General features: G+C 38.9%; 1 protein-coding gene across 2 annotated transcripts in view; it reads left to right on the forward strand.

Moving 5' to 3' along the window:
* The window catches only part of SLIT3 (slit guidance ligand 3), a 518,194-nt gene that overhangs the window by 350,893 nt on the left and 152,785 nt on the right, over positions 1-14,516 (forward strand). For both annotated transcript variants that reach the window (XM_009570808.2, XM_054079464.1), the window contains one exon: positions 8,019-8,090. In XM_009570808.2, the coding sequence (XP_009569103.2) occupies positions 8,019-8,090 (72 nt within the window). The remainder of the gene's footprint in view (positions 1-8,018; positions 8,091-14,516) is intronic.

A 14,516-nucleotide genomic window follows, 5' to 3' on the forward strand; every position in this document is an offset into this window, starting at 1 on the left:
GAGAGGGTCTTCCTTTGTCTGATCTCTGCTGTAGCCACCTGTCCAGTTCTGTCAACCACTGAAAGACAAATAAGAGCAAGAGAAGATGATAGTGAAACCACCAAAGGGAAGGAACAAGGAGGTAGAAATGAAATAGGAGAGTTTGCTTACTAGTGTTTTCTCTTTTAAGCAGCTCAGTCTTTTTTGGTGCCTGAGGCACTGGTAACTTCAGTCGGATGCCCTGAAGGAACACTGCTCTGCATACAATGCTTCAGCTCAGCTGAGAGCAACTTTTATTTTCGTGTATGTAAGTCAGATGTGATTGGTGGCATACATTTTAATGAGACACACCGTCAAGGTTTAATCTGTGCGCGGAGCAGCTGGACTTTTCAACTAGCTGAGTTAAAACAAGAACGAAGGAGGGGAAAATATTAATGCACAAATTAAAGAAAACAACTTTGTTTCCATTAAAAATTAAGCGCTGCTGTGCTGCCTAAAACCTTTGCCTTTTTTTTTTCCCTCCTGCTTTATTCCCATTTTCTGCTCCTCCCTTTACTCCCTGCTCGCGTGCAATTGCAGTGCTCCCTATGGGTCCAGGAGAGTGAAAGTGCTTCCCTGGAAGACAGCCAACATTGTTAGTCTGGCTGGTTAATGGAGCCCCGTGTGTAGTGCGTTGCTATTCTGCTTTCTTCTGAAGTTAACTTAGGCTAGTGTTGCCAGGCAGAACTGTTTCTCCGAGTACTCTGCTTATTGTACCTCTGTAGAGATGAAAGAAAAAGTGGTGTATTATAGTTTTCAAAACACAGGAATGTTTATTATGGAAGCAGTTTCCTCTAAAATGTATCGAACTTAAATCTTCTAAAAGTGCTAAATGATCCATGTGCTAGCAGGTCATAAGTTTTTATTTTAAATCTATATATTTCTCCATACAAGAAATCCGCCTATGGGAGTCAAATAGGTCACAAAATCTTAACACTTTAAAAAAAAACCAAAAAACCCAAACATTTCTACCTTTGGTTTTCTCTGCATTTAGCAAAAGAAAGGCAAGCTTGTTCTTGGAAGAACTCAAGCCTTCTTCCATTCCCCACGCGCAGGGAAAAATATTGTTTTCTCCATGCCCCTTTTTCAGTGGGATTTTCTTCACTAATCACACAATGACTGTATGGAAAAAGGAATTTCTGCTCCATTTTTCTTGGAAATATTTAAGCGTGTACATAACTTTCCGCCCACCCCTGCAGGCTGCGACAACAGTGAAGAAACTAAAATCATTCTTCTTAAAGAATGGCTTTTCTCTTCTTCCCAGAGTTCTCTGGCTTTTCCTCCTCCTCTTGTGTCACATGCAGGCAGCACCGAGAGCCACTGCTCAGCTCTGGGGCTGTATGTTCTGTACATTTAACTCTATTTCATCGCCAGAAGCTCTCTTTCAATATTGAGGCCCTAGGGCATGGATCCTTAGCATATTTTCTGTATGAACCAACCTTCAAACCTGTTTATAGACAAAACTGGAGGTACAGCAAGATCTGCTTTTGAGAGAGCGGAGTTGTGGAGAACTTGCTTATAAAGCCGTTGTGGAGAACAAATGGTATTGTGGATCAAGGCATGAGAAAAAGGGCCTTTAAGTCTTAAAGTAGGATTTTAGAAGTATTTACATTCCATATTTTCAGTGATAGATGTTGGACAAATAAACTGCTCGTCTATACTGAAGTCTCCCCTCTTGAAAAAGTGGAAGTGTTTCTCTGTCTCAAATGATACAAGGGAGTGTGTGCTAAGATGTAGTGATGGCACTGCAGTACTTGAGTCCATATGAAATGTCCCATATGAAAAACAAATAATTATTTGGATGATCTGAATCTTAAAAAACAGTAAGCAGCACAGATGTAAGGGAGCTGTGATAATGTAGCCGTGGCTTTGCTGTTGGAGGGATTAGTCTTACCGTCCAATACTTCTTTCCATATAAATGTGAGAGCAAATAGTACTCTTGCATTGAGAAGCGTGGCCAAATTGGTTGATTGCAAAAGAATGTGTTGTCTTAATTTCAAGCAGAAGTTTGAGAAATGCTCTTTGTAGTATTTTAATTTGCGTAACATAGAATTGCACTTAGCTGGAGCTTGAGTGGTTAATAACTCAGCACAGAACATGGGCGCTAAGTTATGAGAAGTCTCAAGTTTCAAGATTGCTGCATGCATTTTCTGAAGTAAATTAATTTTTCATTTAATCAACTCAAAACGTGTCTAATATCAGTGAGAGGATTCTAACGGCATTTGGTTATTCCTAATAGTATCAAAGATAAATGTTATTCTTGGGGTCAGTAAACGTCCCACCAGTGTGCCTTTGGAAGGCCATTTCCAGACTGTCTGGGGATGTTTTATGAGATATGACAAAATAGTCTAAGCCTTCAGTGTGTTAAACTGAGTGAATAAATTTTCGACCACTGCAGAGGGAGAATTCCTTTGCTTTTGTTCATATACTGAATTAAGCTAGTGAACAATTTAAAAGCTTAGATCAGCCTGGGCACAAAGACAAAAGACAGCTTAGATTTTGACATACCGGCCCCATTTAGGCCATCATCTCTCGGGTGATGATGTATGTGGTGTCATTCATGGTGATTTGAAATCTGCAATAAAACGCTCTTGCAATAACTGCCAAACTTATTTTAAGGTAACAAATTGCTTTGGATAGTTTTACTGTGATTTATTTAGCCTAACTTGTTCTGAAGAAATATGAAATAATGCAGGGACAAAAAATGACATGTCTACGTTTCTTTCAGATATTAGAGATTTATTGTTGGTTTTGCTCCTATCAATTCCTCCTCTTTTGAAAACTTAAATTCTTATTGAGCCCGTGCCATTGTATGTAGCTTGGGAAATATAATTCTTCCTAGAAAGAATTGTTTTCACAGTCTGAAGGAAAGTTAAAAGCATTCTGAGGACTGAAAAAGACATTGCATAAAGTCAAAATTTGACACTTCGGTAAGAATGTTTCAGCCAAGCCAAGATAAAGGAACACTTAGCTGGAAACCATATGGTCTTGAGTAAGTGATTCTGTGTAAGGCGTTCATACCCCACAAAATTCCATGTCACCTTCCAGGGGAAAAAACTGTATTCTGGGATCTGACTTAAGGAAGCAGGTAAATTGCAACTACATTTGCAAGTAAGGTAGGCTGACAAACCATAAAATAAAGACAATATGGCAATTACTGTTTCTCACCCTTGGAAGGCGGTATGCTAGACTTCGGGGCATATGAAAGGCCATGTCTTGGTGAAGGCTTTGCAAATTCCTTAGTTTTAAAGTTGTTCGAGAGGTCAAAATGTCTAGAGATGTGGTGACACTTACATAACAAGACCTTCTCAGTGAAGATTTGCTACATGCTAAATTACCTTCTCACCTAAGATAATATCTTTGTTCCTATGTGATCTCCCAGTGGTTTTTTTTGTCTGATATGTCCTAAGATTTTAGACAATTCTGTGCAGTGAATATTTTCACTATTTAATGTTTATTTTTAATTGCTTAGTGTATCAGTTGGATTAATCTGAAAAACTTGATGTTTAGTAGTGACAATAGTTTAACTGGAAATCTAATATTTAAGTATGTCTTGGAATAGATTTTTTTTGGGAGGATATTAAAATAAAGTGTCAGAATGGGGCTGAAGAAACACATCTCATTATGACTTTTAGATATTTGGGTTTGGGTTTTTTTGCAGATTGTATAATAACTTTTCAGCTGAATAGGGTGCTTCTTCCAGGGATCTCCTCCAATGCTTGCAGTGCTGCCAGGGGTCTGTGCTTTATGTGCACTGTCCTTCTCATTGTTTGGAAGGTTGATGGGAGACTGAAAACTGCTGCAAGTTGTGAGCCAGTCTGGCAGGTACTTTGGAAGAACTGCAGCTTGTGGTTTGTGGCCATGCTGAAAGCATTTAGCTGTGAACTGGCAAACTGATGGCTCTACATGCCGTTAAGAATATAGCCCTCCAATGGCTCTGCTGCACCCGTGCCAGACAACAGCATACCGATGGTAGAAAGCCACCTGCAAAATATTGGAGAAAAGTTTGCTTGGGTTAAAAATACAGTGAATGATTCTTCACACTGCTCGTTCTGGTAGTAGATACACCTGCTTTGCAATAAAGAGTAGAAATTCATTCATGCACTGGGAGGTCTGATGTGTTTGCACATCTTTGTGACTGTTTTCTCCATTCAGACTGGTTTCCATTTTTGTAAAAGAGATTCCCATGTTGAGTGAGAAGAGAAAGAAAGGAACAGTAAGAACAAGGATACCAATTGGTCTCTGTCATTTTTGGCTTAGTCTCTAGTTGCTACTTTTAAGATTAGCATTGTGAATATAGAACTAAACTATAGCTCCCTTTTCTCTTTCTCTCAAAATGTACATCAGGTTTATAAAGGGTATTGTCTTCTCCACTGGAGAGTAAATGGCATTTGTCAGACCTTCGCCTAACTTGGGTCTCCCAGCAAAGTTGAGAAGCGAATGAGCAATCAGGAACACGCAATAAAAATTTTAGTGATTTTTTTGTGTTCTAATAAATGTCATTCTGATTCACTGATTCACTCTCTACTGGCAGCAATTACTGAGCTGAGTTTATTTTTATTGCATATTAACTTTGTTAGTGTGTTTTTAATAAGAAATGTTTGGGGTCTAAATTTTCAGGTACCTGAGGGATAGAATAAGGTTGTGTTGCTGTGCCAAGCTTGCACTGCAGCCAGGACACCTGCATGTCCTGCAACATATGCGTGGGATGCAAGCAAACGTACATTTTTAGAACTTATAATGCCGTAGGCAAGTCTCCTAAAATTTATCTCGATTAAAGTATTGGAGATTTAACTGAATTGAATTGACTGGCTGAGTTTCCTGGTACGTGACCTTTTGAATTCCATGATAGGAATGGTTGGACTCAATGATCCAAGAGCTCTTTTCCAACCTAGTGATTCAATGATTCTATGAAGTTTGGTTTTGGGGTTTTTTTTTTGGTTTGGGGTTTTTGTTTGGTCTATTTTTGTTTGGTCTATTTTTTCCCCTGGATGCTGCTCTGGAAACATTGCAGCGCGTGCCAGTGAGATGGGCAGGATGACAGGACAGGTGCCTAACCTGGCCAGTTTTCCACAGGCCGACTTGTTCACAGCCCAGTGAGGAGTGCAGCAGTTGGTACATTCAGAGAAAAGCATCTTGGATCAAGAAGCTGACCAATATTCGTGTTTCTTGGCAAGAAAATGCTTTCCAGTCTTAGAAGAAATGAGAACTCTGAGGAGAGCAAAAGTTTCTGTGTTATTAGAGTAAATGGGAATAAGGGACTCCAGAAATGAGACTCAATACATTATGCATCTCCCCTCGGCTCCTCTCTGCTCCTTTCCCTAGGATTGTTTGACTTAGCTCTGGCGTGGCAGGCAGACAATGGCATTAGCTAATTCCGTGTAGTGCTGAACATGAATATGAATTAGAGACAAGTGCCTGAGCTCTCATACTGACTTTTGTTTAGCTGTTAATTTGTTTGACTGCTGATGTGCCACATGCACATAAGCCCAATTAGGTTCAAAAATGCTTATTTTCTTTTCTTGGCTTCTAAAAATTGAAGCTTTTTTTTGATTTTATAAGCTATTTTAATCTGTTTTATTTTGCTTAATACAATAAGGAGGATGCATAAACACACCCAAGTTTAAAATTCAATGGAAAACTACACTATGACCTTCTGACTCTTAAATTAAAAATAAATGAAAAATTATTCTAATAAGAGTCTTACTTTGATATTTGCATTTAGTAGTACCATAACTAACAACTGCACTGGCTGTGAGTATTGAAATGTCTTTAAGGTTTTACTTTACACAAGTTTTTCTTCCTCTACCACCAGAATAACCCTTAGTCTGGAGTGGGGATTCTTTTAGTTCTTTCTATCGGCATTTTGTAAAGCTTAGTTTCTGAACTCTTTGATACGTGCTATGGCGTTATTGGTTAGCGTTGATGATCCTGCTACTTCACAAAATTAAGGAAAGCGTTCATCTAACACCACAGAGATTATAATCTAAACTTTCTCTGCAGATGATGCACTTGCTAAAGAGGTGTTGTTCAGAAAGAGTGGAAACTGAAACAGAAATATGCTGGATTCTGTGGGCATTAACTTAATATTTTAACCTTTTACAAATATTTTATTTGCAGAGGTTTTGGTTTTGCTTCCTGATACAGGTGCTCACATCAGTTACTTTCTTCAGAAAGAAGTCAGTGAGTTCAGCCATATGGATGGTGTTTTAAAGCCCAGTGAAACTCAGCGACTTGAATATTATCTCATATTTTGAAAGTGCTATCTAAAAGGACATGCTAGACCTTTCACTGTTCAGCCATCATTTCTGTCTATTTTTGGGTAGAGTATAAAAATCTATGTATATCACATGACATTTTCTTGAAGTAGGAAACGATGTGTTTCTTCTGAAGCTGAAACTAGGAAACAATTAGAAATATCTAGCGGTACTGGCATTCGCTACTCACAAAAAACACCGGCTGTACCAGCACTTTAAAACCCAACCTCTTGAGTTTGCAACAGAGGAAGAGAAGTTACGTACATTTTTTTAGCGAAAACATGATGCTACACAATGTAGTTTCAAGTTTAGATTTTCATATCCGAGTGCTGTTATTTTATTTAGATTCATTTTATTTAGGCTCAGAAATGAGCTGATCTGGGAACTCTCCCACAGAGGTGAGATGCTTCCAATGACTGATGAGGAGTAAACTGAAGTGGCGATACTCTGGGAAGGCCAGAGGCTATTGTAAATGGTCCATCGTGATCACTGTTGGAGTTTTTTTGGTGTGTTCAGTTCACTGTAATATTTTAGATGTTGAAAGGCAGGGTAAGCCAGAATTTCAGCCAGCATCCGAGCTTCACATGGTTATTTGATTCATTGCTAGTGTATTATTCCACATTGAAAAGTTAGGGAGTTAGCAGTTTAGTAACACATAAGCAACAAGGTTTTGGCATGAGCTGGTTTATGACCATGCCCTATGTAAAGCAAAGAAATTCTATAACTAATATTTTTTCCAATTTGAATCCTATTAAAATATTTAGGTAAGGCATGCAGTTTGCAGAGAGATCCTAATCTTCCCTCTTGCCAGGACCCATATATAAGCTTCGAACTCACTTTCTGGTTTGGACAAAATTTATCAGTTTGTAGAAGTGACATGATTAAATAGTTCAGTTGTGATTGAAATTCGGGTGTCCCTGATATGTCATATATGATGTTGCTCTGATCCGCAAGTAACACGTGGTAGTGTAACAGTGGTCTTGCCCATTTTTCCCTTTAGCTCAATTTCTGAGGATACTGCATGTGCATTTTTTCATTAAAAAGGGAAATATTTTCAGTATTAAAACCGAATCATGGATATGGGGCTGTATATATTTATGGTTAAATACACAGTAACTCTCATTTGTGTTTTTTTATAACTGAATTTATAACAAAATTCTAACTAAATCATTTTTTAGTTTCTGAATTATATGTCTATTTCCAATTTAGGCTAAATTTCTTGATATTAGCTCTTCAAAATGGTAACAGCAGCTGGTAAAGCAACAATATTTTGTCCAGTGAAGCCTGTGTCACATTTCATGCCAATTATTATGTCTTAAGAGATGCAGATATATGAATTTTTATCTACAACCAGCCTGTGCTCCGTGGCTTTTAAATTCATTATCACCAAGCAGAATTCTAGGTTTCTACACTGGACAATATGCCTTTCAGTGGTTAAAATATTTCTTAAAAAGGGCTGAAAAAAATCCCTCAACAGAATGAAAAATATTTCAGATACGGTTTTTGGATGATGTCCAGTTTCTACATTAAAAATGCTTTCCAATACCAGACGAAGCCTGAATCATAACGACTCATTTAATGCCATGTGCTCTGTTAGAAGAAAATGAGATCGGTAGTTAAATGAAATGCCCACAGAACCTGGGCATGGTGCACAAGATCAATAAAGATGATAATGCAGAGATGTAGGAGGACGCTAAACTGGTCTGTTACTTAAGATTTATTTTGTCTTCCTGAATCTTTCAGAGTGCTCTATGGAAACAAGATCACAGAGATTCCCCAGGGCCTTTTTGATGATCTTGTGTCTCTGCAGCTGCTGTGAGTATGATCGCTTTCTCTTCTTTATTTTACAGACTGGATAGATTTACTATGTTTTCAGCTTCTGACATTAATATAATCACCTTTTCCACTGAAAACTCGCTGGGACGTGCTAGTCTGTTCTTTCTGTGTCAGGCAAGACAGAGGCAAGGACAGAAAAAAAAAAAAAAAAAGAAGGTGCCAACAGTTTATAGCAGGATTTGTATGATGGGCAGTAGACACAGAGGATTGGAGTGTGGGCAGGAAATGAGAGACGCGATGCGGTCCAAGAAAAGAAATGTGGTGACTGGCTGTTGTGCGGGTGGGGATGCCATCTGATTGATTGTTCACATTTAGCATTTGTGGTTGAAGACTTAGATCCATGAGGGCTACTGTGTTGCGTGTATCTGCACATGCAAGCAAAATGGCAATATGAAAGATCTTATTGTTGCAGGCCATGCTCAGTTTCATATTCTTATGCCAAATGTGGCTTAGTTGCAAGAGAAGTGATTTCAGAATATATTGTGTATTTGAGGGGTTTGTGCCACGTGTGATTTAGCACACAGTCGTAGTCGGGGATAAGATATATATCATACAGTCTTCAATATCTGTTAATGTAGCATAAAAAATTTCCTAAGCCAAACGTGAAATTGGAAATTTCACTCACTCTTGTCTCCTTAATCACATTGGGAACCAGTAAGTCCTTCAAAGAGAAGGAAATCGGCTCAGCCAATCAGCAGAGGGAGCAGAAGTGAAGTGAGATTAATATGTATTCCTAAAGTCCTGATTACCCTCATGGATGATGCACTTGGAAACTAAAGGTCATATGTGATAAATGAATCAGTTCTGGTTTATATCACAGACAATCCTCTACCGCCCAACGATAAATTATATAAAATAGAAAATAAAGTCTTTTAGACTTGTCATTTTAAGCCTTTCTGACTGTCTTGACATAACCAGAAATGAATATTCAAAAGTTCATGGTTACCATTGAGGTTGTCCCTCTCTGACTGCAGTCTTTGCTGCACTTGTATCCTATGTAAAAATAAGCATAGATTTGTATTAGAAATCAATGAGAAGAGCCAAAGAAATAAAACATGAAACAGTTGAAATTGCTCTGTACATTAAGTGAAGGACCAGTCAGATGTGCAGTTTGTCCGTAAGATCTTAATTGCAAATATGGACCTCCCTCTTCTAGAGGGGGACAAGCAGGAGGGCATATGGTTTGGTTATGATGATCCCTAAGCTGCAGAGAGCCATTAAAAGGTATTGGACTTCAACCATTTAAACATTCTCAAGCTGAGAAGATTTAAGTAGGTTATGGGATTTCCAGAGTATTGTGGCTTTGGAGCCTTTCAGGGTCTTCCCAAAAGTGTTTGAATGTAAAGTAGCTTTTGGCTAGGAGAGCATTGAATGATCATGCTTTAAATGCAAATAAATGTCTGTACACTTTTCCGATTCTGCTTTTGAAGCAGCTATTATGGGATTGCTTGTAGTATTTTAATGGATACCAACAAAACAAATAGCATTCATTGGTTTTAGACCTGCTGTTGCAGGAGTGCCCTATGATTAGATCTGACTTAGTGTTCAGTGGGCTCTAGATTGGATTTTTTCTTATTAGTCTGGAGACACACTGATACGAAGGCTATGATTAAGGTATCCTGGTAGCCCGTGCAATTTCCTAAGATTCGGCTGGGGCATTTTTGAAAATATAGTGGCATTAGGGTAAAGTAGGACACAGTTAGAAAACGGGAGTCACTATAGATCCTGTATAAAATGGTTGATTTTGTATCTAGAGAGAAAAAATAATTACTGTGAAATTGCAGAACAGATAATTTTGTTATTTACTGTTTTGTATAAGACTCACATTTCTCGGAGATTTCGTTATCCTTCTGTTTAAATACACTGTCACAAGGTAGACCCGGGTTATCCCACTTCGATTTGGGCAGAAATGTTCTGTGTAACTGCCTAACATCTACAGACAGTGCCAGTGATGTCAGAAACGCTGCAAGCGACTAAAGTAGTGCTGAGCTCGGGCATGGCAGCATCGTAACCTGCCCCATTTGACTCTGGTGTATGGCAAACAATTCAGAGCAAGTTGTAGACCACCTGGCTAGCGTCAGAATGCTGTATTTCATATAAGACAGAGGTGGGTAAGCCAATATTATATTATATTATATTTGGCAAGAAAATAACCAGACGGCCAAATAATGAAGTTCTTCTGTTGAGGGGGAGGGGGGTTATTGTTGGGCTTTTTCAAACCCTGTTGGTTTAATTTAAAATATTGCTTCTAAAGTCTTCATTGTAATTAGCTATCTTAAGTAGTTAATATTCCCCATGTAAACAATGACACTTGGAGTTCTGTTAAATTGCTGATTTCACAAATCTTACATCTTCCTAAGTCCATGGTTGTAACTGACACAGCAGCAAACATTAATGTAGAATTCCAACTACACATCTGTTCTGTGGAACAGAAGCTTTTCTTGTCCCATGTCATTTTCCTTATCCTGTCTGAAGCTGCCAGAAGAGAGGATGCTAGAAAGCTACTGTAGCTCCTGTATCCTATCCTCATGCATTCTTCTTTTCAGTTGGCTGGATCAAATATCTTCTGAGAATCTGAGGTCAATGTGGATTTCAGGGAGCTAAACTGCGTTCCAGAAAGGGATAACTGGGGCCTGACTCTTATTTTTTTCACAATAAACTGACAGTTTCATTTCATTGGGGCAACAGTCTGTCCAAGCTGTGAAATAGCGTACGATTAATTATCATTGTTTGTGTCATTTGCATGTGAATACCAAAAGAATGGAAAGGGTTTCAGTTGAGGTTGGAAGTTTTCAAGCAAGCATTAGCCATGGCCAGTTTGAGCTCCTGTTCGAGAGGCTTTAGACTAACCTTGCTCTGTCTAGAAACTGGCATATATTTAAATGTCCTCACCTGTCTTTCAGTTTTCCTGGGATGTGGACAGGTTCTTTCAGGAGCCTTTGAGTTTGCCAAGCTGCCTGCCACTCACTGCACAGGGGGCACAGGGTAACAGTGTGCAGCTCTCTCTTTTTCAGCAGCCCCGTGACAGATAAAATCAACGACTGCTCTGTTTGCTCCCAGACGAGCAGAGCTTGTCTGCAGTGAAACAGTGAGACGAGTGGCTCACAGCAGTGAGCTGTGGAGAACGGGCACCAAGTTTGTTAACCAGGATTTTTCATATCTAAGTTATGCACTTTCTGCTCTGCAGCCATATTAAAACAAACATTCTGGGAGCCTTTTTATTACAGTTATATGCTGTGTTCTTCACGGTGCTCTATTTCCTGGAACAAGAAGGTATCGTAAAGTCTCTACTGTTTAAAGAGATTGTGTAGCAAAATATTATAGGGGAATGAAATCTTATTTTTCAAATGTCTGGCAAGTATTCAGTTTTCAATAAATCCTTTTCCTCGAGGAAATTTACTTTGCATAGTTACTAATCATACCAGTGCTCAGGCGTGTTGATCCTAAATCTTATGGCTGAGATTCCCATGGCTTGCTGGACAAGAAAGAATCCCTATCGTGGACTCTGGTTTGCTCTTGCCAGAAGTAGATATGCTCCTGGGGTATGTATAGATTGAAATCAGAGGTTTGTTGTATTCCTCTCATAAAACAAAGCCCAAAGCTTAGAGACTTCTCCTCCTTCTCCTAAAGTCCGATGCTTAGGGAGAACTCAGCATTATAGTTGGAAAAGTCCAATAATCATATTGGTCCCTGATGTTTGACATATTGACAGGTAAAGTAACTTCAAAACTGGTGAAAAATTAGACTTCCAGACCCAATCATCTATCCTGAGTTGAAATTGGAACTAGATCTAATATTTACAACTTCAACTGACCTTTACTTAAAACAGACTTGTATGAAGTGAGAAGTCATCTGTGTACTTTCAGAAACTGCCTGTTATCAGTCTTCCCAAAATTCAACCGGTCAAGTTTTGCTTTGAGTGATTCTCCATTTTAACCTACTTTTTGTGCTGTTTCTCCTTGCATCAATAATGAGATAGTCAGTACTCCCATAGCTCTTCTGCTGAGGTTGCTTGGAAGATATCTCCGTGGCAAATTCGCCAAGTTTGAAGTGCTTGTATTAATTTGTAGTTGTAAATTGAATCCTAGTACTTAAGAGCTTCAAATAGTATCTACCGTTGTATGTTGGCAACGTGTGCTTTTGTTATTGTTATTGTATACTTTCGGAGCTTGTTAGAAGCTCAAAGAAAATCCAGTGAAGCACAAACCCATACAAAGTATTTAAAAAAAAAAAAAGAAACACAAAATTACTCCAAAGAATGTACATCAATTCCAACATTTGGTATTGTATACATTACACTGTTATAAGTGTCATTAAACAGTGATGCAAACAGTATATAAATGCCAGAATAAAGAAATTACAGTTTTCCATTTCCAAGTCCTTCACAGCACAGTAGTCTCTCCTCCTCCCTGCAGCTCCCCTCTGAGCTTTAAGTGATGTATAAAATCTTCCTATTCCATGGAGTTCTTCAAGAGACAATGGGCATTTAAAAGAGACTTTATGATTAGGCATAAGGGGAGGCATTTACACAAAGACAAGTTAAGCAGTGGAGCAGACTGCCCAGAAAGTTGTGCATTCTCTGTCCTTGAAGATTCTAAGGACCAGACTGCAGCAACCTGATGTGACCTTATAGCTCAGCCCTGCTTTGAGCAGTCTAACAGGACAAGAAACCTCTCAAGCTTCCTGCTATTCTTAATTATCCTGTGATGTGATGAAATAATTATTTCACAGGTAAAGCAAATATCTGCTTTAAATATCTACAAATTGGTCATTCTTTTAGTGGGGTTCAGACCAGGTGACTTCTGGATGTCCTTTGCAACTTATGTCATTTCTGGTTTCTGTGATACTAAATTCTTAGCAAAATAACATATGAACTTTTCCCTTGATTACCCAAAATATTTCTGGCTGCAGCAGAGATATTATGCAATCCTCATCCTTCTAGCCTAGGACAGAATACTCTCTGCACAGACCTGTGTAATAGCTTTAGAATTGTTTTCAAGCTGTTTGCCTCAAGGTTTTTTTCCTTCAGGTTTCTACATTTAGGCTGCTGTTGTGGTAATATTACTAAACTCAATAACTGCTGTTGAAGCGAGGGAGCAGCATCTGCCAGACACAGAAATACAATTAGAGTCAAGCACAAATGAAAGACTGCAACAGCATCTGCCTTTTCTTTGTCACTTCTGTAGCCTGTCTGCATGCAGCTTCCCAAAACAACCGCTAGCTCCTACGTCAGTGTGTAATTCATTAGCTTTTCTGACGCCAGCACTCCGAGCTGGACTCACCTGGCAGAACACAGGAAACTAGCTTGTCGGTAGCTCAGGAAGTTGCGAAACTGTGTTTATTCTGTTGTGCATCTGAATTATCACGTGGTTATCGAAAATCAGCGGTGACCTTATCTGCAGGCGTTAGACGATGTTGAATTCTGAACAACAGGAGTCCGGATGCTATGACAACACGTGCTTATAATTCTCCAGGTAGTAACATGAGCACCGCAGTGTGGGTTTATGGATGGTGTTCAACTGGAGTTGCAGTCTTTTGGATCAGAAATGAAAGGAGGCCTTTAAAATCTCTCCAAAACAGAACTGTCAGCCTGTGCTCTGTGCTTCCTTCTTGACTCATTATCACCTCATGACTTTTCCATTTTAATTTACGTTGAAGAAATCTGTCATCACCATCACCATCATCCAGTTTCCTGAACATGGAGAAACACTTGAAGCTGGTTCAAGCAAGCGTGATGATGATTTCACTCTGGTTGTTATCAACTGGCAGACTCACTGGTCAAACATCACATTAGAAAATGTAAATTATAGGAGGTGTCTAAATACCTTGACACAGTGAGAGGCAATCAGATTTCTCCCCTACACCCTAGACCATCTGAAAACTTCCTTAGAACCTAATGTAATTATTTTGCCAATAGGTAAGGGGCACACACAGTTTTGTCCTTAGAGATTTCTTGTCATTGGTTGCTGGAATGATGGTTACTTGACTAGATGCTTCTATATTGGCACTTCAGTTGTGATCCCAGGATAAGCCATGTTTAATCAAAGATAGTACCCTTTGAATTTCATAGTACCAAATCCCTGTGAATTTCAAGAAAAAAATACTGAAAAAAACATGCCAAGAAGTTTTTTGAGTCTTTGTAGCAGGTATTTTATGTTCTAAGCAATGCTTTTTGCCAAGAGTCCTTTCTTTGCTGCCCGTAGTGCCTTTGAATCTAGGTGAAGCATTTAACTATTGATATTCAATAAAAGTCATGTATATTTAATTTGTATTCTACTGTTACCCATGCGAAACTGTTACCCAGTTCTTTTCCATACAAGTCTCCTGTGCATTTTAAATCTGCATTTTTCTGGTGAGTTCTGATTTTCCCCAGTGGAGTCTGGCATGTGGGATGTGCCAGCCAGT

Source organism: Cuculus canorus, chromosome 14 (genome assembly GCF_017976375.1).
Source record: "Cuculus canorus isolate bCucCan1 chromosome 14, bCucCan1.pri, whole genome shotgun sequence".
Taxonomy (NCBI): Eukaryota; Metazoa; Chordata; class Aves; order Cuculiformes; family Cuculidae; genus Cuculus; species Cuculus canorus.